The 27256-nt window shown below is 33.8% G+C and overlaps 2 protein-coding genes across 2 annotated transcripts in view; both read left to right on the forward strand.

Annotated features, from left to right (window-relative positions):
- The window catches only part of LOC118751417 (probable multidrug resistance-associated protein lethal(2)03659), a 19388-nt gene extending 13313 nt beyond the window's left edge, over positions 1–6075 (forward strand). Inside the window, exons 3-10 of the mRNA XM_036486245.1 lie at positions 27–403; positions 482–899; positions 963–1311; positions 1380–2210; positions 2280–2860; positions 2945–3723; positions 4389–4805; positions 4877–6075. Coding sequence (XP_036342138.1) covers positions 27–403; positions 482–899; positions 963–1311; positions 1380–2210; positions 2280–2860; positions 2945–3723; positions 4389–4805; positions 4877–4912 — 3788 coding nt within the window. The 3' untranslated portion in view covers positions 4913–6075. The remainder of the gene's footprint in view (positions 1–26; positions 404–481; positions 900–962; positions 1312–1379; positions 2211–2279; positions 2861–2944; positions 3724–4388; positions 4806–4876) is intronic.
- A 10431-nt stretch (positions 6076–16506) lies between these two features.
- Positions 16507–27256, forward strand: part of LOC118737993 (probable multidrug resistance-associated protein lethal(2)03659) — a 45609-nt gene continuing 34859 nt past the window's right edge. The window contains exons 1-3 of the mRNA XM_036468848.1: positions 16507–16594; positions 17626–17805; positions 24678–24763. Coding sequence (XP_036324741.1) covers positions 17729–17805; positions 24678–24763 — 163 coding nt within the window. The 5' untranslated portion in view covers positions 16507–16594; positions 17626–17728. The remainder of the gene's footprint in view (positions 16595–17625; positions 17806–24677; positions 24764–27256) is intronic.

The following is a 27256-nucleotide window of genomic DNA, read 5'->3' on the forward strand; positions in this document are numbered from 1 at the left end:
AAAACCACTAAACTGTCTAAATACTTATTCCCACAGAGCGTTACAGCCACTATTTCTATTAGGCCTAATTGCGTTCTACTCGCAAGGCGGAGAAAATATCAACACCGCTTATCTGTATGCAGTTGGTGTGATACTCTTTAGTGCTATAAATGTGATCGTAATGCATCCCTACATGCTGGGCACAATGCATACGGGCATGAAGATACGCGTCGCCATGTGCAGTATGATTTATAGGAAAGCGCTGCGCCTCAGTCGTACAGCTTTGGGCGAGACTACTGCTGGCCAAGTGGTGAATTTGATATCGAACGATGTGGGCCGTTTAGATTTAGCTATGATTTTTATACATTACCTTTGGATTGGCCCACTGGAAACGATATTCATTACCTATTTGATGTCAATTGAGGTGAGTATAAAACAAAAAAAAAAAACAAGTATCCATAATTTGCACTATGTATTTTCTTTTGCTATTGGCCCTTCACAGATTGGCGTTTCGGCTTCGTTCGGTGTTGCCTTCATGTTGCTCTTCATTCCACTTCAAGGTTGGCTGGGCAAGAAGACGTCAGTGTTACGCTTGCGTACCGCTTTGCGCACAGACGATCGCGTTCGCATGATGAACGAAATCATTTCGGGCATACAGGTGATCAAGATGTATGCATGGGAAATACCATTCGGCAAAATGGTGGCATATGCGCGCAAAAAGGAAATCAATGCCATACGAAAAGTGTCGTATATACGCGGTGTACTGCTGTCGTTCATCATGTTTTTGACGCGCGTCTCCGTCTTTCTCAGCTTAGTTGGCTATGTGCTATTACAAAAGGTGCTGACGCCGGAGAAGGCTTTTGTCATTACGGCTTATTATAATATTTTGCGCACAACTATGACGGTGTTCTTTCCACAAGGTAATATGCAGCTGGTGATAAGTGAAAACTCGAAACATAAATAAACTATTCTCGACAACGTAGGCATTTCACAGCTGGCCGAGGCGTTGGTGTCCATTAAGCGCATACAAAAGTTCATGCTGTACGAAGAGACTGACATCGTTGACAAGTCCGTTGATAATCCCAACTATCCTGGCAGCAATCAGTCTACCGTGCTCAAGGACGATGAGAAGGCACTCGACGGACATGAGCCGGAGAAGGCGTTCGCTTCCAATGGACACGCTACACTCTCAGAGGCGGGCATTGTGTTGAGCAATGTGAAGGCTAAATGGGATCGCAACTCAGCGGAGTACACATTGGACGATGTGAATTTGCGTGTGCAACCGGGCACATTGGTTGCAATAATTGGACCGGTGGGTTCGGGGAAATCGAGGTGAGCTCCAACATTTGCTGGGAATGCAAACAATTCTTAATTGAAAAACATTTATCTCCCTTTCACAGTTTGATGCAGAGCATTCTCGGCGAATTGCGTCCAGAGTCGGGCACCATTAAGGTGAATGGCACCTTTTCGTATGCCTCACAGGAGCCATGGCTTTTCACCGGCACCGTACGCCAGAACATACTATTCGGTCAGCCGATGAATCGTCGCCGCTATCAACAGGTGGTGAAGAAATGCGCGCTGGAACGCGATTTCGAGCTTTTGCCATATGGCGACAAGACCATAGTGGGCGAGCGTGGCGCATCGCTTTCGGGTGGTCAGAAGGCGCGTATCAGCTTGGCGCGTGCTGTCTACCGTCAGACCTCCATATACCTGCTTGACGATCCGCTGAGTGCGGTGGATACACATGTGGGACGACATCTCTTCGATCAGTGCATGCGTGGATTTCTACGCGAACACATCGTGGTGCTGGTCACACATCAGCTGCAATTCCTGCAGCAAGCCGATCAAATCGTCATTATGGATAAGGGGCACGTAAGCGCGGTGGGCACTTACGATTCGCTGCGTGAATCCGGTTTAGATTTTGCGAACTTGTTGGCGGATCCCGAAAGGGAAGAGGCGGCGGTTGAAGAGAAGACACGTTCGCGCTCCGGCAGCAAAGTGTATAGCAATCGGCGAAATAGTGAGGCGTCGTTGAATTCGGTGGCGGAATCATATTTCGATGACACGCCAACGCAGCAGCAGGAGACACAGGAGGAGGGCAAAATCGGTTTGGATTTATATCAGAAGTATTTTAGAGCCGGTGGCGGTTTTTTTGCATTCTTTGTTATGCTATTCTTCTGCGTTTTGGCGCAGGTGCTGGCCTCTGCCGGAGATTGGTTCCTGTCATACTGGTGAGTGGCGAAGTAAGGGCTACTTTTATTGTACGATAATTCTAAATTTACACACATTTTGATTTGCAGGGTCGCCAAAAAGGGACGAAATGAAGTGGTGCTAGCGGAAAACCTCAATTCCACCCGCCTCGGCGACTCAATTGATAATTTCAACGATACGACCACATTGCCACCGGCACCTTTGCCGGCGCAAGAATCGAAATTCGCGACATTGTTACGCGATGTGGGCGTAAATGTCGATGCTGAGATGCTGGACATTTATATTTTCACCGCAATTACGGTGGCCACCATTGTCATTACGCTGGCGCGCAGCTTCCTCTTCTTCAATGTCGCCATGAAAGCTTCCACGAATCTGCACAACGCCATGTTCCGCGGCATAACACGGGCGGCCATGTACTTCTTCAACACAAACCCTTCCGGTCGCATACTGAATCGCTTTTCCAAAGATATGGGACAAGTAGATGAGATATTGCCCGCGGTAATGATGGACGTCATACAAATATTCCTCTCACTTTTCGGCATCGTGATTGTGATTGCTATTATAAATCCACTTTTTCTGCTACCAACTGCCATATTGGCGGTAATGTTCTACTATTTGAGATCGTTCTACTTGAAGACATCGCGGGACATTAAGCGACTGGAAGCGATTAGTAAGTTGTGGTGTTGACCAGTATTCAAAAGCAACAAGCTTAAGTCCGTTTATCCAATTTAAATATACATATCTGCCGTTACAGCGCGCTCGCCAGTCTATTCGCACATGGCTGCCTCGCTCGCCGGCCTGCCGACGATACGCGCATATGGCGCACAACGCGTGCTTATATGGGAATTCGACAACTATCAGGACATGCATAGCTCCGCATTTTACCTGTTCATCTCCACGTCACGTGCCTTCGGCTATTGGCTCGACTGTTGTTGCGTAGTCTATATTGCCATAATAACTTTGAGTTTCTTTCTCTTCCCACCGGAAAATGGCGGCGATGTCGGCTTGGCCATCACACAAGCCATGGGCATGACGGGCATGGTGCAGTGGGGTATGCGTCAATCAGCTGAGCTGGAAAACACAATGACTGCAGTGGAACGTGTTGTGGAATATGATGATATTGAGCCAGAGGGTGAACTGGAGTCACCAGCTGATAAGAAACCACCAAAAACCTGGCCTGAGGAGGGTAAAATCGTATTCGATGAATTGAGTTTACGTTACCTCCCCGACCCGAAGGCGGAATATGTGCTGAAATCACTCAACTTTGTAATTAAGCCATGCGAAAAAGTGGGCATTGTGGGACGCACGGGCGCAGGCAAGTCGTCATTGATCAATGCGCTATTTCGGCTATCCTATAATGACGGTTCGATCATTATTGATTCGCGCGATACCAAAGATATGGGTTTGCATGATTTGCGCAGCAAAGTTTCAATTATACCACAGGAGCCGGTACTGTTCTCGGGCACAATGCGTTACAACTTGGATCCGTTCGATGAATATACGGATGCCAAATTGTGGGAGGCACTTGAGGAGGTGAATAAAACTTTGCTTGTTTGTTTTGAAGTGAACCTTTTTTTTTGGCGGCGCACAGTGTGGTAAATGGAATTTTTTTGTGACAAAATCTATGTAATATAGTGGGAACGATAAGAGCTAGAGAAATAAATTTAACAGTATTGTGATGAAGAATTTAGGGAAAAGCTCCTTGACCGTAAAATGGAATTCGAAAATAGATTTTAAATTTATTTATTTTTTCACTCGAAATATTTGATTTTGACACAAAAAAAAGTAAATTTTCCACACTGTGCGGCAGTAGTGTACTAAAAAATCATCACGAAAAACACTTGTGATGCAACGGAAGTACATCTGGCAACCTTTTTAAACTCCCCTCAACTTTCGTGGTTTCGGTCAAATTTTTCGAACGAAAAATTGCACTGCAGATGGCACAACTCCGAAACCGGTTTGACCCCAAACCAAATTTGAGAAAGAATGACGATAATTAGTTCCAAAATAAATAATTTCCTCATTTAATAAAATATGCCCAATTAGAATAGCCACTAAATCAGAAAACAAAAATTTCAAAATGAGACGTTGTATAAGACATGAATCAAGAGAAGTCTCACTTTTGTAGTGTGACTCAGACACACTTATTTTAATTTTAATTTTGAGTATACACTAAAAACATTTCCATCTCCCCTCAGGTTAAATTGAAACAAGTCGTCGCCGAATTGCCCAGTGGTCTGCAGAGTAAAATCTCCGAAGGTGGCGCAAACTTTAGTGTTGGTCAACGTCAGCTAGTGTGCTTAGCACGTGCCATTCTACGCGAAAATCGCATTTTGGTCTTGGACGAGGCAACAGCCAATGTAGATCCCCAAACGGATGCACTCATACAATTGACAATACGGGATAAATTTAAAAATTGTACTGTACTCACAATTGCACATCGGCTTAATACAGTTATGGACTCCGATAAGGTGCTGGTTATGGATGCTGGCCAAGTGGTGGAATTCGGTTCGCCACATGAGCTGCTAACAAAGAGTGAAGCGAAAATCTTCCATAGCATGGTGCAGCAGACGGGCAAATCAACTGCGGAGAATCTAATGAAAATTGCGCAGAAAGTAAGTGCAAATGGGCAGAAATGCGTACAGTTATTTATAATTGTAATACTAAAAAATCTAAATCTTCACAGGCACATGAACAAAACGCCAAGTCAAAAATGGATTAGTTGGATTTCTCAAAATTACAAGCCAAATGTAACAAAGTTAAGATTGCCAAGCGAAAGTGTTTTTTTTTCACTCATTGTCAGTAGAAATGTGATCTGCATTAGGAATTTTTATTATAGACATAATTTACCGTCGCAGATATGTCGAATCACATACATATCAGTGAACTTTTGGAAAAACAGCCCATTTTTATTTAGCAATTTTTGTTTGTACACCTTTAAAGCATTGGATTTTAAGCAGAAATGTAATTTGTATTTTAATGTGGGTGTTCACATCTGCTTGGTTATCAAGTTATCTGACTTAAAATTATTGTTTGCTAGTGCTTTCGTTAAAGCATAAAAGCAGGACTTAACAGAAACCGGCTTTGATAGGAGCAGCGTTTAACTTTCCACATCGAGATTTTAATACCCTTTTAGGCAGAAATTAGTTCAACATATTTTAGTAAGAAAAAGTTGTCAGTGATACAAAGTATACAATTTTAAAAACTAATTTGGTAGCTTGTTTAAAAGTTCACAGATATGTAGGCATGTATTTAAAGTTTTCAACATTTATGTTGGCTTGTATGTAAACTTGCGCATACATACATATACAGGTCGTGCATAAAGTACTCGTCATAAAAACCACTATTTTATATAAGTCTCTAAGGTAACATTTATAAGTTAAATTGCGTTTTTTTTTTGTAATTTGTGTACAGCTTTAAATTTTAGTTTTCGTAATTGTAAATGTGAAACAAAAACATTTGTTTATTTTAGTTTTAAGTAAATAGTGCGAAAATTTCCAAGATGCAACACTGGATGGTCATTTTAGAACTAAATATAGATATATTTTGTACAATGTATATTAACATTTTGTATTTACATATACTTACATATGTACATATGTATAAACATACTATGTATATAAAAATAACAATACAAGTCAGCGTACTGCAAGATAAAGTTTCTTATGAAGAAGTTAATTAAAAAAAAAAAAATAAATAAAATTAAAAATAACATTAAACCTAAAAAAAAATATTTATAAAACGAGATGTGCCTTTATATAAGTTTACAGCAAATTACTTATAATTGCCAGTATATAATGAAGAAGCGATGAAATATAAGAAAATTGTACTGTCTTTATTCCACTGCAAAATAAACGTCCATTTTTGAAATGGTCAAAACATGTCTATAATCTTGTTTTTAATTGAAAACACTTAAGGGATGGATAAATTAAATGAGATTTTTGTGTATGAAATATGAGCAAAACTGCCATGTACGAGCATTTGTTTTTTACAAAGTATTGTCTTTATCTTTTTGATAAATGCATTTGCTTTGGCGCATTCAGAGTTTTAAGCGTTGAGTTGAACAAAACTTTCGAGTTTTTCACTAATTTAAAAATTAAAAAAAAAAAAATTTATAGAAATGCGGAAAGAGGGACAATTTTTTTTGGAAAACAATTTTCAAGAAAATCGATTAGTACTTTTTTTTGGAAATCGACAGTTTATATTAAAAATTTGAAGATTTAATAGAAATTTTATAGAAGTATGGTTTTGAAAATTGTTTCGATTTTATATTCTAATAGTGTTTTGAAAACAAAAAATTTAAAAAAAAAAAACTATCAATCGGAAAATTTTCGCAAGTTATGGGCATTTGAAAATAAATATGTAGTTTTTTTTTTTAAATCAATAACTCGAAAATGGCTCTAAAAAAAGAATTAAAAAAATTAGGGATGGTTTTACTACATACAGCATGCGACGGAGGCCTCGATATCTTGTCTGCATTTAAGCTAAATTCGAATTAAAGCTAATGAAGCCATGAAAACTTTTAGATTTTTTGCATAATAATTTTTTATAAAGGTGTAACTCAATACATAAAAAGCAGCATATGATTCAAAATTTCACACTTTGTACTAGGGCTGTGCGATTAATTGATTACTCAAAATTTTAATTAATCATAAAGTAAATAACTCAATTATTCGATTAATTGGAAATTATGATTACTCAAAAGTTCAATTACTCGAGTAATCAAGATTTTTGATTAACCAAAAACAAAAATATTTGAGTAATTTGCTTTATGATTAATCAACATTTCGAGTAAAATGAGTAATCAACATTTCAACTCTTTACATATGTATAAAGTAGTTAAAGTTCCTTGATACTTTGAAAACAACGTTTCTGTTTTCAAAAATTAAAACGAAACATTTTTTCATATACAGAATGTAAAAAAGAAAATAAGCTTTTTCCAAAGTAAACTCTTTTAACGAGCAAAATTATTTTTTTGAGTAATCATATTTCAAGTAACTCGATTAATCATCGTTTTGAGTAATCAAAATCTTGATTACTCGAGTAATTGATTAACCGAATAATTGATTAACCAACTTGCTCGAGTAATCGAATAATCGCACAGCCCTACTTTGTACAGAATTTACAAAAATTAAAATTTTAAAATTTTTGAAAAATTCTGGCTATGCAGTTTTGTAGCACCTTTTAGTATAATAACTAATGTGCAAGTTTCAAGTGGCTAAGATAAATGGTTGATTTTTAAGAATTTTTTCTCAGAGGGTGTTGAGCATTTTATTCTAAAATAAAAATGGGGTTCGTACATACGTATTCATCTTCGTATTAGTCTTCGTAATAGTCTTCGGATCGTATGCGTATTCGTCTTCGTATTTATTTTCGTCGTCCTCTTCGTAATCATTTTCGTAATTTTCAATCAATTATTAAACCCTAAAACACAGAAAAACACCTTTCCAATGGGGCTTGTGGTTTTAAAATCGGTCCAGTAGAACCGCCACATGAAGGTGGGCAAAATTTTTATGTTAGCCCGTTATACATACATATATGTATGTGTGTATATACATATGAACATATGTACATAGATATCTGCGCTTTTTCTTAAATCCATCATTAAATTCACCACCTTTTCGCCATTCAAGCTGAATAAAAAGTAACAGACCAGCTGGCAACATTCTCTTGTCTCGCATGTGGCAGCACCGCTGCAGCGCAGAGCAAAATAAATTATGATAAAAATCTACAATTACAACAACAATCAGCCTCTGTCAGTTTGGTTTTTGTTTTGATTACTGCCACAGCACTAACATCCCAACTGCACCACATAAAAATCCAATTCTAAATAAAAATTAAATATTAAATTAAAATAAAAAAAATTTCAATTATTTCAAATAAATTTGTGTATCGACGAAATGGACTAATTTGTAGCAGCAAAAGCGAAAGCAAGCGAGTTCCCACATCAAGCATACATATGTATGTATGTATGTAGGTAAGCAGCAGCGCCTAAAATCATGCTGTGAAAATTGTAAATTGCAAAAATGTGAATGGAAATAGAGATGCACAACAATATATGTATATTGCTGCAGTGACAGCGCATAATAAACATTTATAAAATCTGTAAACAAAAAGTGGAATATTGAATGCGTAGTGCATAAACCAAATATCTAACAAAATGTGAAACAAATGCTGGGAGGGTGGAAAATTCAATAATTCGATTCGATCTGCAGCTGCTGCTGCTGCTGCTGCTGCTGCTGCTATGGCATTCAGTATCGAGGGTTGTTTTTGTAGTGTTGGTGTCACGGTAGGTGCCCTGTACACGCAGGTCACAGCACCGGCAGGTGCACATACATATGGATGGGTGTATTTTTGTATCTGATTGACAATGGCCGATGAGCGATGAGGCGCTTTCATGTGTGTGTGCGTGCGTGAGTGTAGCCATGCGGGTGACGGTGGCGTATGAGTGCTGAATGCTGCAGCTTGGCTTGCCAATGATGCGCGAATCCGGTTCAATTGTATGAAATGTAGTTATATGTATAATATGTATTCGCTTGACAGGCAATGTTCGCTATGCTTGATTAATTTGGGCAAATAAAATGGCTGTAAGGTCGGTCATATTTACTTTAGTACGCACGCCAGTCTGCTAGCTAGCTAGCTGGTGTGCACACGTGTCAACATGTCAACCGCCTATTTTTGATAAATTGTTATCAGCTGATGTTTACACGAAAATTAGCCGGTTTATTGAAAATGGTATTTTGTTTGAAAGTCTGTTAGAATAAAGGAGCATAAAGAAGTACCTTACATATGTATGTACATAAGTATGTATCTGCATATTTCTTGTCCAAAGTGATATTTAAAAAAAAAAAATGTTAAAAAAAAATTAAATTAGTTCGCCTGGGTAACACTACTGAATTGAAATTTATTTTTGGTTGCTAATGATTCCGAGCAGTAATGGACATACATACTTACAGTGTTGGGCATATCATTTTGGACCAAATTCAAAATTATATTGATTGCCACTAATGTTCGTTTATTAATGGCGTTGTATGCGTTGATTTGTTAGAATTTCTTTTGTCGCATTTGCTTCCATATACATAATGAATAAACACAGTTTACTTTTATATGGAAGACCTCCGCAACACCTTCGGCGAAAAAATTCTAAAAAATCAACGGTCGGTTTTAGCCACTTGAAACTTGAACATTATAAGACTAAAATTGAATGGGCTAAAAAAACTGTGTACTGAAAATCAATAAAAGGTTCAAACAATATAATTTCGAATTTGGTCCAAAATGATATGTCCAGCATTGTGTGTAAATATTTTTGAATTTGGAGTATCTGTTTGGACAGTAAATATGTACACTGGCGGCAGAAACAATACACTCGTCGTGCTTTGAAGAGTTTTGTCTATATTTCTTCAGTTTATTTTATGTTTAATACATACTTTTTTATAAAATCCTACGTAGTTATATAACAAACATCATATAAATTTGCTTTGCAAACTTTGAACAAAAATTATAAAAATTCGACAAATTTTCACCAAATTTTCAAACTTTTTATTTAGAATTTTTAAAAAAATTTTCGAGTATGGGAAAAATGCTGTCAGCAAAAAAAAGGTCTTAAGGATCAACGGTATTTTGTAGCCAATTGAAACTTGCACTTTATTATGCTGCATAAAAATCTTTTAAAAATTCTGATTAAAAAAATCGAAATACCAACAAAAAAAAAAAAAATAGATTTCAACACTTTATGAAATGCTAAACAGCACTTCAGTATTTTAGGGCGCTAAATATTAATGCACAAACTATTTAGCCGATTTATAAATATTATAAATATTTAACGGTACAGTAGAAGAAAGAATAGTCGTTGAAGTTTGCTTTCTGAAGGGAAAATTCTTTTTAGTGGCAGCAGTGAATTGAAAAATTCAAGTGGAGAATGCGATGGAAATTCTGGATAGTTTGGCACGGAAATGCCTCCTAAATGTATGCATTTACATTGATAGATACTGAATTCAATAAATCTTTTAAGGGGGCGAATTAAGGATAACATTTAAGTTACGATTAATACAAGGGGAATGGTAATAGAGATAAAGATATTTAAAGATATAAATACATACATACCGTTACCTTAATTCACAAAGGTCCTAACCAACAAATTTGTTATTTTACAGGAGAAGCAAAAGAAAAATGTATACATAAAAATAATATCGAAAATAGGTAGTAGGGCTTTTTATCTAGCACTTCAAAATTTTTATTGAAGATATATTTTAATATACATATGCTTCAAAAATCGGTGAAAAACGCAGTTTCGTAAAAAAGTGTTTGTTATGGCCTTTTTAAGTTAAATATGTGGATTAATAAGGGTAATGATAAACATAGGTATAAACGTAAAAATAAAGAAAAATGAAATATAATAAAAGCGTTATAAAAAGAAAGGGGTAGAGAAATAAGGTAGAGTTAGAGAGAAGTATATACATAGATAAGGATACAACTGAAGACAATATTTTTATAAAAAAAAACAAACAAATTTTACTTGAAAAACGTTGTGAATATTAAAGAAAAAAAAACACGTAAACACTTGGCTGAGCCTCTGTATATACTTTAGCATTCCGATAGGGTGCGATGTAGGATGTATTTTGGAACGAACTCTCGTCATCCCGATGATTACTAGGATTTCCAAGATACTTGGACCAAGATTGAAGTACCTACCCCAGATGCTGGTTATTATAATTCATGATACAACAATAAAAGGTTCGCTCAGAAAAGTTTTCTCGCTCCCTTAGCAACCTTAGCAAGGCACTGTGTGTGGGTAAAGCTTTTGTAAGGGTGTTAAGGGAGTGTCAAAACTCTATTGTCAGCAGTGAGCAAAACTTTAATTATTGAATCATGATTATATTTAGCTTTTTATTTTCAAACACACGCGGACCTAATACAAAACGGCCAATCAATTTATTTGCTTTTGTATTTGCTCCAATTTCACATTCTCCATACTTTTATAAGCATTAGTACCGTACCGTTAATGATGCATTTGAGTTGTGTAAAATGCTCAATAATGTAGACATTAGATGGCAGGCATGACATGAAGCATAAAGCAATATTTGGGTTAGTGGTGTAACATTGTGCTATTTATATTCCTGCATATTGCTCCCCAACCGAGTAAAGAAGTTGTCGGTAGCAGCTGCTTTTACTCAAAACACAACAACTGAATTAAAAAGAAGATATTCAAAGACGCAAACGAATTAATTGTTGATACTAATACACTTAGAGCATCCACGCGCTGGCATGCTTGTACGACAGCCCAAGAAAAATTGAATGTGTTAATGGGACAAACTGAAATTCAAATGCGTTCGTAACATCAAACTATGCACGTATGTACATATATACCGCACGCGCTCTTCAAAAATGTACTAACTCAAAATTTGCCATTATTGTTATAATGCACTTAATGTACGTAAATAGATAGAAGCGGATGATAGATGAGCTCGTTAATCAATTACTTTTTTGATGTATGGACTTTGTACTTATTTTCGAATGGGGAATAATACCACTTTGATAAAAAAAATTCTCCTGAAATCGATATTGAAAGTCTGCCCTCTAGAACTAATTTATTGTAAAAGAGAAATATTTCTTTTTTCCTCACAACCAGCAGCACTAACGTAAAATTCTAGACCCTAATGGGAGAATGGAACTATCCACATACAATATGCGGGTGAATCCAAACTAAATGGAAGAACCGGAAGCGGTGTTTTACAACTTACTTAGTAAGATCTAATCGGAGGTGTTCATTTTTGTGCTTTCCTAATAGATAACATTAGTCATGATCAAAATTTTGGTATTAAAAGCTAAAAAAAACACACGGATTACCTCGTACGGTGCTGACCTATTTTCCAACTAGGAATGTGCAAGTTTGTGAGTGTGTGAGTATGTTTGTTGCTCTTTCACGCTAAAGCGACTCGAAGTACTTAAATGAAATTTGGCACACGGATATTTTATAGCCTGGATTAACATACATATTTGTTATTTTTTAAGAGAGTTGCCACCTTTACCAAATTTCCAAATCAATTAAGGAATAAGTTAAATTAAATAATTACAACTATGTGGGTGTCCAACGAAATGGGTTTGAAGGCTATTTATTTCGAAAATATTTTCTGAATTTAATTAAAATATTTTAATGCGTATATATAGGTTTCAAACGCGAGAGATTAAAAAAGCATTATTTTGAAAATACTTTTGAGCAGGATTTCCACCTGTTTAGAAATTAAGAATCAATTTATTTGACTTGACAAGTTAAATGAAATATTTCAGCATGGTTGTCAAACGACACCTCGTAATAGTCTATGAGCCAGTGACATTGTTCGTCATTATTTAGTTAAGACCTTATTAACTACCTGGTAGACCGATTTAAAGGCTCTTCGATTTCGTGTAGTTTGCGGGTAAATTTATTTAATTACGAACGGCAAACCTTTTAATATATTAAAATTTAAGGGGCTACCAAATCGCATACTCAAAAAAATTCTAAAAAATCAGATTAAAAAGTTCAATCCTTAATGTAGATTTGTTAAAATTATCTAAGCTCTGTATAACGTTTGAAAATGTGATTTTCATGGTTTTTTTTTTTTAAAGAATGAATCATATTTTTATGAAAAAATAACAAAACAATTTTAATTTTAAAAACTTTGCAAAAATTTAACAATCACCGTGTACTCATTTTTGCTCCCCACTGTACATATGCATGTATGTATATGAAGTTCTTAATCGTCTACTTCTAAATCTCTAAAGAACCAATATACCAAAAAAAAGGGACTAATTTTCAAAATTCCTATATAAATTTAACACGCTAATGCATATAAATTTAACACACAAATGCAATCAATCCAGGCCGTTGATGAAATTATTTGGTATAAGAAAACATTTACGACTCATTCAACCCATACGCCTTCTCACATTGGACGTGTAAAAAAAAAAATACATATGCATATGTACATACATTCAGCCGTATCACGACATATGAAAGCAAAAAGTTTAGCGTGTGTCACTTTGTCGAGAGAAATTTTAGAATTACTATCCCTAAATTTTTATTTTGACACTTTAACTCTAAAGCTCTCGAGACGCCCTTGCTAAAAAAGGCTTAGGCTTTATTCAATTATAGTCCTAAGCGAGGAATTTTCAGTGACATAAAGACTTTAAAAATCGGATATCAAATGAGAAAGTTTTAGCCTAAAAAAATGTTTGCACCCAAAATTTTCTTTCGACATAAGTATTCAAATAAAACTGACACACGCTAAACTTTTTTTCGTGATACGCCTTAATGTACATATATACATACATATGTAGGTGCATGAGCTTTTATATATGTACATGTGTAGATATTACAGATTAAAAGTTGGCCGATTGGGCTGGTACATTTCTTTTTTTTTTGGTGCTGTAGCGTTCTGAGAAGCAATTCAATAGAATTTCACTGCAACTCTTTGTGTACATATGTACATATGTAAGTAATTTAAATTCAATAAGCATTCGGCGCTTACTCAAAGTTTACTACAAAAGAATAGGCAAGTATGTACGTACAACCAAAATACGAATAAATTTGACTCTTTTGCACATTGCTAAGTGACAATTTTTTGAAGATTCGCAGAAATTTGGATAAAAGCAAAAAAAAAAAAAAAAACATGGGTTAAAGATAATGTAAACTCACTGGACTTTGATATGAAAATATTCATATGTAGGTTGCTTGAAATTAAGGGCCGATTGTTCAATATCTGATTTCTATCTTTTATTTATAAAAGTCATCAACAAAAATCAGTCAGTGTCTTTTACTTTTAAAAGTCATCAATATAAGTCAGTCACCGACTTTTATATTTTAAATTATTTGTATAAAAGTCATAAACATTTTTCGCAGTTAAGAAGGTGTTGGGAAACAAAGGTTTAATACGACTTATACAAATTACATTTATAAGTATGATTTAAAAAATAAAGGTCAGTCACTGATTTTTATTTATGACTTTTATAAATAAAATCCTTCGATAACTGTTATCTAAGACATATAATTTAAAAATCAAAAATAACTGTTATTTGCAGATTATTTAGATAATAATCAAAAATAATTGTTATTTTGGATTTATAAAATCAAAGTAACGGTTAAAAAACAACTATTTAAAAATAGAACCTCTCTTGATTTTAGTGCGACTTATAGACAACTATAATAATTTCATCAAGAAATATGTATATGATTCTAAAGAATAGTCATCTATGCGCGATATACATTTGTGCGTATATGATTGATATGCTTTACGAGATATACTCAGAAGCATTTGTTGCTTTTTTGTTAAATAAAAATGTGAATGAAGTGCCTTAAATAGTAAAAGTTTTTTTGAAAGATTATTATTGAAAATAGGGGAATTTTTCAGGAATTTGGTGGAATAAGCCTTAATAGAGTTGGCATCCCTGGTACGAACATACGACAGGAATCCGCAGTACCTGATTTTGGGATTCACTTTCACTAAAACGTTAAGCTCTGTTTAAACTGGAAGAACTTTTCGAGGCCAAAGAAATTTTGAGACGAGGCAAATCATTCTCGTAGCTCAACCACTGGCTAAGTGCGTATGCCAACTTGCCACCTCTTTTGCCATGCTTCTGAAACATCTGAAACAGTCCGCACCCGCTCTATAAGACACGCATTCACTTGGTGTCTTCGTATGTATATCGCGAAAATATTGATTCAACTGTTGAGAGGTCTTCCACATACACATATAATTTATGTAAATCAATCGTGATGTTACTGTTACTACTTCCATTTGAAAATATGCTTTCACTTATTTCACGTTAACTGCAATCACATTTGAAACTCTTGAGCCTTTACTCAACTTTAAGAAAGACGCAAAAGGGATTAAGTTCGCGAAAAACGAGGAAAAGTAAAATTATGTCCTAGCAACAAAAAAAAAGAGCGACAGCCATTACTTCGAAGCCACTATAAATGATTTTGTTTCAAACTTTAAAAAGGCTTAAAAAAATACAATTGTACCTGCTTTTCCATCACTGTTGCAGAGGTCTCACAGGTGGAAATAAGAAGCTTTTGGAAAAAGTTCATAGCGATAATGCAGTGGTTTGTAACCCAGTGAGCTTTTTAAAACGGAAAGCGATCGTTGGTGCCATATGGTGTCGAGTTGGGCCTATATTGGCCTATTTGTAGAGAGAATATACTCCTCATCAAACCTTATCTAAACCAGACCCGCTGCTGCTCATTTAACCAGCAAACAAAAAGTACACCAAACTCCACCACACTGGGGCTGAGAACGTTTTACTTACAACTAGTTCATACACTGGCGGTCATTAGAATATACTCGCCTTACTTTGAAGAGTTTTGGCTATATTTCCATGGTTTATTTTATGTTTGATATTTTTTATAAATGTCTGGCTAGCTATACAACAAACACCATATAAATCCCCTTTTCAAACTTTATACAAAAATTATAAAAAATCGACAAATTTTCACAAAATTTTTAAACTTTATATTCAGAATTTTTAGAAAAATTTCTGGTATGCTGTTTTGTAGCCCATTCAATTTTACGATAACAAAGTGAAAGTTTTAAGAGGCTAGAAAACACCACTTGATTTTTGAAATTTTTTTTTTTGTTGACGATGCTAGGCATTCTCTTCTATATAAAAAAATTGTCGAGCACACTTTGTATGGAAAAAAATTCGTGACACCGTCAGCAAAAAAAAGTCTTAAAAATCAACGGTATTTTGTAGCCCATTGAAACTTGCACTTTATTATGGGCTATAAAACTGCATACCAGAATTTTTTTTAAAAATTCTGAAAAAAGCCAGGCTTTTATAAAAAAAAATATTAAACATAAAATAAACCATGGAAATATAGCCAAAACTCTTCAAAGTAAGGCGAGTCTATTCTAATGACCGCCAGTGTACAAGAAACTTACTTCGATTTTATCTCGCTAAAATTGCACTCAAAGAGATTTTAGATTAAAATTAACAATATAATAACATAACATAATAAGCATTTTTTCAGAGTAAAATTTTGTAAAATAAAATAGCACTGACGTGTTCGCGCAGTCTTTTTAGAATTTCATTGATAGTTGGAAAAACACAAAAAAGTGACGTATGTAGATTGGTAAAAGCGCAAACTCATTGGCAATCATAAAAAAAAAAAATTGTTTAAAGAGAGCAATCTTAAAAATCAGCTAAAACGATAGCAAAGAGATTTTATACTCGTAAATGTAGACTTGGTGGGCAGCTCTGATCGCACGTTTTTGATAAGAGCGTGCGGAGACGGTATAAAAGTGAAGCGCGACTACTCTTCACTTAAGAGTCTAGTACGGACGGTCAGAATGTGCGGAGCGCACTCGTTATTGGGAAAGGGTTCTAAAAAACAGTGGCAACAAACGCATCATTACATTGGCAATTAATTGTACGTTTAATTTTTTCGTAGTAAATTTTGGTTGAAAACAGTGCTGTTGTGAGTTTTTATTTTTTTGCTAAAAGTGTGTGCCTAGCGCGGCAGCAGAATGCCATGAAAAAAGAAAGATTTTGTGACATCTTTCTTTTCAATATATATATATATATATATTTTCAATATATGTATATATACGCCAACGCATGTATGCTAACAGAAACGAAGTTGAAAGGCTGCAAAAAAAGTTCATTCATCGATGTACATACTAGATGCAAATTAATTGAACAAACACACGCGACTGGTTAACGAAAATGATGTGAAAAATAATAATTAGTAAATAGATTATGCAAGGAAGTTTAAAAAAAAAAAAAAAAAAAACCAACGTGAAAATACAACCTTATTTAAATACAAAATAAAACCTGTCACTATTTGCTTAATCTTATCTTATTTTTTTACCGGCTAAATCGCTTTACTGAGTAGATAATAAATTATATAACCAATCCGCAGAGCTCTGATGAATATTCAAATCTTTCGTAAAAAAGTGCCAACTCATTAAATTATATATATGCACACATTTTTTCGGGAAGTATGTATATAGTAGATAATATATGTAAACGTGCTTGCTATCACACAGATAAAAATTGTGCCCTCTATTCATGTTATGGTGTTTTCGTTTCTAACAAAAAAATTTCGCCATTTGATTGCCCCTTTCGCTTTTCGTGTTCGATTCGAAAATAAAGGCAAACAGTGAGAAAATTGTGTGTTCATTTCTTAAAATGTCGCACTATTGTCAGGGCAAAAAAAAAGGCACATTCTCCGCCCTTTGAAGCTTTGTCAGGGGAGAAGGTTGCTCTGAAAATCAGACAAGACATCAAACACATTTTGCAGCGCGGAAGGGCAACATTTTTTTGAAAAAAAACCCATTAAATGAATCTATGCTCCCAAGCGCCACTATACGCGTATTTATATCACAGCACATTTATCAAACACAAAAATCAAAAAATAAAAAACTAATATAGTACTCCATGTCCATTTATTCATTGCAGTTAATACATACATATTTAAGTGTTGTGAATTTAATAAAATATCAAGTGTCAAGTAATATCACTGCCAATTTGACTTACGGAAGCATCGATAACATACGCCGCCATGCAGTCATTTAAGGCGGACGAGTTGCCGCGCAATCCACGCGAGAGCGCAAATCCCCTCTCCGCAATCATGTTTTGGTAAGTGCGGCGTCTTATAATATTTAATATTTACATATATATATATTTGTATGCACGTATGCAAAGTAATTTACTTAATTTAAGATTCATAATACATACTTAACTATTTAAACAGCTTCACTACGTGACTTTCTTTACGTATTTTTCATCAAGTTATATGACTGCAATTGTAGACAAAATAATAACATATTTTTAACGACTAAAATATAAAATCTAACTGAACGATATTTTAACTTTGTTGTACATAGTTAAGGTTTATACTTTTGCTTTCAAGTATTAAACGAGGTTTCTGAAGAATGTGCTCCCATAATTCTAAAAACGATGGTCAACTTATTTTTGAATTCAGAGTGACAGCGATTCAAGGTCTCAACCAAACTATGCTCAAATGTTAGTAGCCATGGCACAGTCCCATATAGTTGTTGTAGTGTCATGTAACGTTTATGGACATAAATCGAGAAAACAACTAAAAATGCGCGTGATTGATTTATTTTAAAGCATACCCCCCATACAAACGTTATCTCTTAAACACCTTTAAAATCCCATAAAAAGCGCACCAATGAATACGAAAACATATGCCTCTGATAAAATCGCAGCCGGAAGTGAATATAAATGTTGAGACATCGAGTTGTCAATCACCATTGTAACCAACGCAAAAGAGTTCAGTAAACTTGCAATGCAAATTTAGAGTTATCATAAACGTATTGTAATGTATGAAAGAGTGTAATAAATATATATTGCTCCCAAAATGATAACACTAGTGTCTATAATAATAATAATAATAATAGATTAGGGCTTACACATACATATATTAGTATTTGGCAGAGCTTCTCCAAAACCATATATGTAAATCAGATTCAAACTCCATACAAAATTCGACAAATTTTCATCAATATTTTAAGGTTTTACTCTAGGTAAGCAGTTTTAAGCCCATATCATTTTAGTCCATATAATATAAATAAAATAAAATGCTAAAGAAGAAAATCGCAATGAGAAGTTTTTTCCTTTTTTGAAAATTTTCTAAAAATTGACTTAGCAACATTTCACTCTAAGCTGGCGACGTAATAGAATTTAGCAGCATTTTTTCTTACAACATTTTAACCTATTAACTTTAGTTTTTTAAAAAAGGGCAGTTAGAGGACTGAAATGTTCCTCAAAAACGTTAAGTAGCAAATTTTAATGTAGATCACTGGAAACGAAAAAGCGTAAATAAATAATGTTTCATAAAAAGTAATAAAATGTATTACCCACAAAGCGAACAATTTAGTCCCTTAACAAAAAAAAAAAAATAATTGTGATGAGATGGAGCAAAATCCTCTTGGGGTTGATTTTCGTCCCATGCATTGCCTATCTGGCGTATCTGATACGCGGAATTATGTACAAGCATGGACCTTTGCTACAGGCCTTCAGGAGCCCTCAAGGTACCTCAGTTCATTTGGCTATCCCAGGCAAGCAGAATTCTTAGTTAATTTTTTCCATGGCAACAAAATATGTCAAATTTGTCGAATTTTAATATTTTTCAACCCGGTAGTGGATTCCTAAAAATTATTTAAAAATTTTAAAATTTTTTTCGATGTCTTTATTTTGTACGTAGAACAAAACGGAAAGGGGGGTGCTCCATACAAAAGGCCGAAGTTTACATTTTCCTCTCTTCCATCTTAGATTGAAACTATAGGATTGCAACACTTGTTAGCTCAGATGGGTCGCTTGCAAGAAACTGGTTTTATATAAATTTTGTATCGTTGCACATAACCTCGACTCAGTTTGCAGACCGCTTTTCCAATTCCGATTATTACTATAACAAATAATAATATTTGAGTCGGGTTCCGGTCGAATTTTTTTTTACTTTTTCTAATATATGTACTTATATATAGATGATAACGATTGAAGCCAATTTTTTTTTTTTTTAAATCCACTTCATAACATATATGTACGTATGTACAAACATACATACATTAACGGTTGGCAATTTAAAGATAAGTGCAAATGTGTTAAAAAATCGTTTAAATTATGTTTGGCAAGAATATAGTCTTTTTAGATAACGGTACACGGTATACGTGTTGATTTTACTACCTGATAGTTGACATGAAAACTGAAGAGCTTTCATAAATACTAGTAGTCAGCAAAATTTATCAGATTATTGGCGAACAAAGTAACTAGCTGACCATGGGTCTAAATCTAATCAAAATCTACATACATAACTCCAAAGGGCACTATGAATTTTAATTACAATTTTTTTTTTTTTTTCTGTAAAATCTATAATTGTAATTTAGGTTTTGTTCTCCAGACGCCACTATCGAATTTGTGTGTAGAATCGCCCGCTGATTCCAAAAATCTAGTTCATTTTTTATTCTATGGATGTGTTTTCCAGATATTTCCAATTTACCCCGTTATTCAGCTTAAAACAAAAGGTAGTTCCACTTAGTCACTTATATGAATCTCAAGAACCAAATGGAAATGGAATACGGCAAAGTAGTTTTTTTTTCATATAATTTTTAGAAGTGCAAGCTAAGACTAAAAATTTAAACTATTAAACAAGTAAGTAGATAAGTGCATAGAAAATGAACAAAAAATAAAAAAATTACACTGAAGAGGGTAAGACGCCGAAACCAAAATGAACAAGGGATGATTGAAAATCGTTCAAAAAATACATCAGACGTGGAAAATCTTATCATGCCATTGAAGTTTGCTACTACGCGTTAAGTAAATATCTCTAAACTGTACATATGTATGTATGTATTTGACCGAGACTTTCAAGAAGGTTGCACTTAAAATATTCTAACTAGCAAATTTCGGGCGTAATTCACAGCGCCTTAACCCTTAAGTGGCGTTCCTTCAAAAATATACATTAATGGCAGCGTTGCTAAATACGACCAAGCTAAGTTATACCATTTTTTTTTTTTTACATTGATACACTTGCAATTTTTTTGGTAACGATTGCTATTAGTGTACCTTAGAAATAAAATAAGAAACTTACAGCCAAAATTCATAAAAAATAAAATAAGCTTAAAAAGCTTTTTAAAGTGACATTTATGCAGACGACGATTTTGAAATGCACCAGCATACGAAAAGATATAGATCTCTAGCCCATCTATCTACCTCACTAATGTTGTTTGGTGGAGTGATATACATATGTATATCCTTTTAAAAATAAAATTCTAAGTATATTTTAAATTGCGTGAAAACTGACGAACTTTACCGACGCACATAATTGCTGCGAATGTGAGGTGCAAAAAAACCTTAAATAACTTTGACTTAAATTGTATCTTTTGTCAGCAATATCAGCGAAAAAAAAAATAGTAAAGCAGGGACCGTAACCGTTATGGTTTTTATTATAAAAATCAGAAATTAATCGTTATTTCGTGATTTTTATTTTTTGATAGGTTTTTTCCCTTATTTTATGATTTTTTTTCGATCATTTTTAATCCTTAGTTTGTGATTTTTATTTTTTCGATCAAAAATAATAAAAGAACATTAAAAAAAAACAAAATCAAAGACTAACGATTTTTTATCGAAAAAATAAAAATCATAAAATAACGATTAAAAATGGTTGTAATTATATAAATCGAAAAATAACGATTGTACAATGATTTTTAAATAAATCATGATAACGATTTTTTCGGTCCCTGAAGTAGAGAACTAAACATGCTCCGTGTACTAAGAAAAATTTATAACGAATTTAAAGGAAAACTTACGAATCCATATATGAAAATCTTCTTTTATAAAAAAAATACATACCATATATATATTTGTATGTACATATGAGATTTCTAACGGTAGCTCACTGATTAATATGTTGAACATACATATCGACGGTACTTTGGCTAAACCTCTTATCTAAAAAAAAAAAACAGTACTACTACGTAGCTCGTAAAATTAATTCAAAATAGGCATTAAAATGCTACGATTCATAATTAACTAAAAAGGCCTTCAATATTCAGTAAAAAGGTTATTAAAATGATTTTCCGTTATCAATAGAAGAGTATTTTGTTAGACAGTGTTGTTTATGAGCGTTTTGAGATACGAGGTTTTTCCAAAGTACCGTCGATATACCAATTAAGATTGTAAATACATAAATGTTGAAAACAAAATTGTCCACATCTACATAATCGCGTATTTATTTTCATCAGAAACGGTATATAATAAGTATTTAAGTACCTCGAAAGTGTACAACAAAATATTATATTTCCTTCTCTAAAGGCCATTTTACACGTTGTTTTTTTTTTGTCAAGATTGGAACAAAGGCCAGTCTTTTTCCATCACGCGATTGGGATACCAATTTATGCCACATTTTATGTTACTAATATGTGTTCTAAATTTGAAACAAATCTGACCAGAAGTAGGATTTTTTTTTTTGGGTTGGATAGTTCTCGATCCGTGCGCCACCTATCAGAAGACAAACACGCAAAATAACAATCATTAAATTCAATTTAGAAATCCGGGGAAAAAATGGTTCCCAAATGAATGATGTATCAAATTTCATTATCTTATCATAACCGCTTCCGGAGATAAGCGATAAGAGAATATCAGTTTGTATGGGAGGTGCCACACCCCGATTTCCAATACCCACCAATTTTCACCATAAGTACGGTATTAAATAATAACGTATGTAGTTGTATCAAATTTCAGTACATTAACGTGAGCGGTTCCAGAGATAAGCGATATGAAAATATCAGTTTGTATGGGGGGCGGGCCACACCCCCTCTTACAATGCCTAGCCATAAGTAGGGTATTTACAATTTCTGTTTCCGTGCCAAGCTTCATAAAATTTCTGTTTACTGTGCGAATTGGTTTCATTTAAGAACTGCAGATAGATGACGCTAGAGTCGAGTTATTCAGACGATCGGAAGGTCTGATTTTGCTATAAGAAAGATATGCTACAAGTGCGATTAAATATACAAATATACTGGAGTCGAGATGTTGAGAAAATCTTTATTTGCAGGTCCATTCTGCTCGTTAGCGAGGCTTTTGTAACCGCTATTTTAGGTACGTTTTGGTAACGTTATCAATATATTCAGCTATGAAGTTTTGTAGAAATTCTGGCATTGCATATTTTACGGGAAACTATTTTGTTCGCCGCCTATAATAATTTCATAGTCTTACAAGGATTTTCCAATGATCTTCCAAGGACTTTCAAATTAGGTGATTCAGTAAAGCTCATTATTCGTCTCCTACTATCTGCACCGCATTTTTGAGTTATTTATACATTTAAAGACAAATTTTCGTAGAAAATGCTGCCAATACATTTAAAAATTTTACCATGTCTTAGTTAGACAAATAACATTCGATCTTTACGTAATTCATACCAGTCCAAAGACCTGATTGGCAGCTATGGACTAAGGAGTATTAATATAAGAAATTTTTAAATCATTTAACAAAAATACCTTTTTCCATTAAATATTTACCCGACTGTTGTTATCTGCTAAATAAATTGTGCTATGTACACATGTACATACAGTGGCGGTCAAAAGTTTAATGTTTTTCAAGCTATAATTTTGGTGATATTTTTTATAGAAATATGGTTCATGCTTTACCAAAGACGATATAAATAACACTTTCAAACTTTATAAAGAATTAAAAAAAAAAAAATCCACAAATTTTTAACTAAATTTCTAGCTTTTTAACCAGCCTTTTTTTATTTTTTTTTGTGTATGCAGTTAACAGGATTATAAAATTTTAGTAAAATAAGTGTAAGTTTTGAGCGAATAAAAAATCGCATTGATTTTTAATATTTTTTTTTTTTGTAGACGCGTTTTTCACTTTTTTCCATATAAACATGAATTTTTTGTGGAAGACCTTGTGCGAAAAAAAGTCAACGCCAGTTTTATACGAAAAAAAGCGAAAAAGCCGCCAGCAAAAAAAAATTCTTAAAAACCAATGCGATTTTTAGCCGCTCAAAACTTGCACTAATTTTACTGAAATTTTATAATTCAGTTGACTGCACACCCAAAAAATTGAAAAAAAATCTGTTTAAAATGTTTAAAAAACTCGAAAATTACATACAAATTTGTGGAATTTTTCTAAATTCTGTATAAAGTTTGAAAGTGTGATTCATATGGTCAAAGCATGAACCATATTTTTATAAAAAAATATCAAAAAAATTTTAGCTTTGAAAACCATTGTAAATATTAAAAACGAAACACCTTCATCCATTTTAGACCGCCACTGTATGTATGCTAATAGAGCTGTTGTGTTGAGAAACATTAAAAAAAAAGATAAAGATTTCATTAAAAATATCGCTCAGTCATCACGACTATGAAAAAATAATAATGAGATATAAAAGGTATGATTATAATTAAACAGAGAGTACTACTAGCGAACCACTCGTATACCGATTATAATTTGCTACGATGACTCATGGTCGCTTTGACAACTACTTGCATTTTCAGACTTGGGCACATGGATTAACTATTTAGTATCAGTTAATTAGACCGCACCTCCTTGCAAAACATACCCTTGAGTCTAAATACTTTTGCAAGGCAATTCGAAATTTTATTTTGGTCTAATCTAGGGAATTGCTATAAAATTCTTGCTTCAATAGTTCTACTGGACAAGAACTGAGTTTTTGTGACTACGTACTCGAACGGAGTACTTGCGGTCAATGAACTTTGGAAAACAAAACTTCTCGTCGAGATAAGAACATCGATATATCCCACTTAAAGATCCGACTTTAAATGCCGAGCATTGAATGAAAAATTTAAAACGGCAAAAAAAAATAAAAATTATTTATTGAAATTGCCTTGCAAAAATACTTTAGACCCCAAGGTATACAGCGATTTTTTTTTCTGGTACAGTCTAATGTACTTATATTAGTATTAGATATATTATGAAATAATTTTAATTAAGAAAAATTAATTGTACTGTTTTCTTTTCAGCTACACTATGCCAGTATTTTTCAAAGGCCGCAAAAAGACTCTGGACGAAAGTGATTTATATCGAGCTTTAAATACGCACAGATCAGGTAAGAAAAAGGCAATGAATAAGAATAGAATCGGTTTATTATCAAAATTTTGATGCAGATCAGTTCGTTTAAAGGAGTTATGTTGAACTGCATCAAATTTGCCATATCGAAAAAATGCAGGCTTATATCCTTTGGTTTTGTGTTGTGTAATAATGTATGTACATAAGGGTGCATCACCAAAAAACTATGCAGACTATAAAACATATTACACGAGTATTTTAAGACTTCCGCCATAATATGTATTTCGGAGAAATATTAAGATTTACGAGAGGTAGACCGATTTGAAAACAGCTCGAAAAATTAAATTACTTATTTGGATTCCGTTGATAAAATGTTTAGAAATTTTTACCCAGACTTTTTGAGCTTAAACTCTTCTATCATCTCAGGTGATTCTTTTGAAAAAAATATTTTAAAAACTTTTTTTTTTATTTATAAAAAATCCATTTTTGGAGTTATTTTTAAATAATATTGTTCGGGACTACATATTTTATTAAATTTAATAATTCCGATGGAAAAACAGCATCGATTTTTTCCTCGTTTGTAGAGTGATGCAACCTAATGTACACACATATATGGAAATAATAAATATCTTAATAAAATTATAAGCTAATTCGTAAAAAAAAGTTTAAAAATAACCAGCAAAAAAGAAACTTAAACACATGTGAACCCCTACGTATTACTAAATTCATAAAGCCCCTACATATCATACTATAATAATAATAATAAATCCATTAAAAATGCGTTAAAAAGTCATAAAAGCAATCGATGCTTGTATATATGTATGTGCATATGTTATCGTTTTTTTAACTGCTCGATTGTTTTTATTATTTTTACTGCCTGTATTTGGTGCGTAAAGCAATGCATTTCAAATGCATTGGGGGAAATTGTGTGGCTACCCAGCAGGGAGAACTTTGTCTCAGATAGCATTATTTGTGATTTATAGATAAAAAAATTTAAAATCGTAAACACACTACCACTCTGCAGAACTTGCCTTCGATCCCGAGCAACATATAAATTAGAAAAAGTATTTTCGAACAGCGGTCGCCCCTCGGTAGGCAATGGTAAACCTTCAATTGTTTTCCTGCCGTGAAAAGGCGTCGCATAAAATCCATTTGCCGTTTAGAGGCGACGTAAAACCGTAGTTTTGCTTACCTTCTAAATAATACCAAAAGGCCTTTCACGTGTAGGGTACATATGTACATACATACATTATAAATTTTTTTGTGGCCTATTGGTACAAAATATAAAAATTGCTCCAACGCATACAGATTCAATAGTCAAGATTAGGTCAAAGCCCATAATTTTTCCATCACACGATCGGGTTAAATAGTGACTCCAAATTTTGGGCAAATGCCCATTCATCTGACGAAGACTTAAGTATGTAACAACAATATTATACATACATATACTAGTCACGTATCCGAAATGGGATGTCATTTTCAGAAATTTTCTCACAAGGCACTATGATTATAATTAGTATGTGTGTCTGTATGAAAGATATGGGGCCATATTATGCAAATATTTGAAATTTTCTGAATAAACAGCTAATAAAGGTGGGAAGCTATGTACATATATCGGTAACATAATATCCCAGTGCGAAGAGGTTATGTTTTAAAGTATAAAGTCTCCTAGAACCAGGAACCAAGAAAAATATAATGTCAAGAACGTTCCCATAAAGAACCAAACGGGAACAAAAGTGTTGAGAGCAGTTTAAACGGTAACCAAATGAGAACAAAAGGTTCAAGACCGTTTCTGTAAAGAATGAAATGCGAACAAAACTCTCGGGAATGTTCTCAAGAAGAACAGAATGAGAACGAAACTTTCGGAAACGTTTTTCATTGAGAACAAAATGAGAACGAAAGTATCGATAACGTTTTCAAGGAGGATTACATAAAAAAAAATAGTCTGGGGAACGTTCTGCTAGAGAACAAAACGAGAACAAAGTTTTGCGAATTTAACGTTAAGAATGAGAGGAGCGTCTGCGTGATGCGATGAAAAATCATTTCAGTGAGAACCATGATTGCTAATTCTAAGCCAGATCATTTATCATTAATGTGAACTGTCTATTTATTTATGAAACAATTTTTCATATTCTGTGCAAGAAAAGTTCGTGTCTTAAGTCTTTTGTTGGCATAATTTGCATAATAATCTTTCAGTTCTTTTGTGATTAATTTTAATATCCAAATATTTCAAACTAATGGAACGCTATGAGGAAAATATTGTTTTCGCTTCCTTTCTTCGCAAATAGTTCAGAGAAGATTTGCTCCCGTTTTGTTCTCTGTTAGAAAGCTCCTGAGACTTTAGTTCTAAAATGGTTCTGCGAGAGAAAGTTTCATAGACTTTTGTTCCCGTTTTCTTCTTTGCCAGAATGTTCCTTAGACTTTTGTTCCCAGTTTGTTCTCTTAGAAATGTTCCTCAAAGTATTGTTCGCATTTTGTTCTCTTTGGGGAACGTTACACAGAAAGTTTTATTCTCATTTCAGTTTAGTTTTTT

The sequence above is a fragment of the Rhagoletis pomonella genome, unplaced genomic scaffold, assembly GCF_013731165.1.
Source record: "Rhagoletis pomonella isolate Grant_MI unplaced genomic scaffold, Rhpom_1.0 Rhpom_scaffold_00001, whole genome shotgun sequence".
Classification (NCBI taxonomy): domain Eukaryota; kingdom Metazoa; phylum Arthropoda; class Insecta; order Diptera; family Tephritidae; genus Rhagoletis; species Rhagoletis pomonella.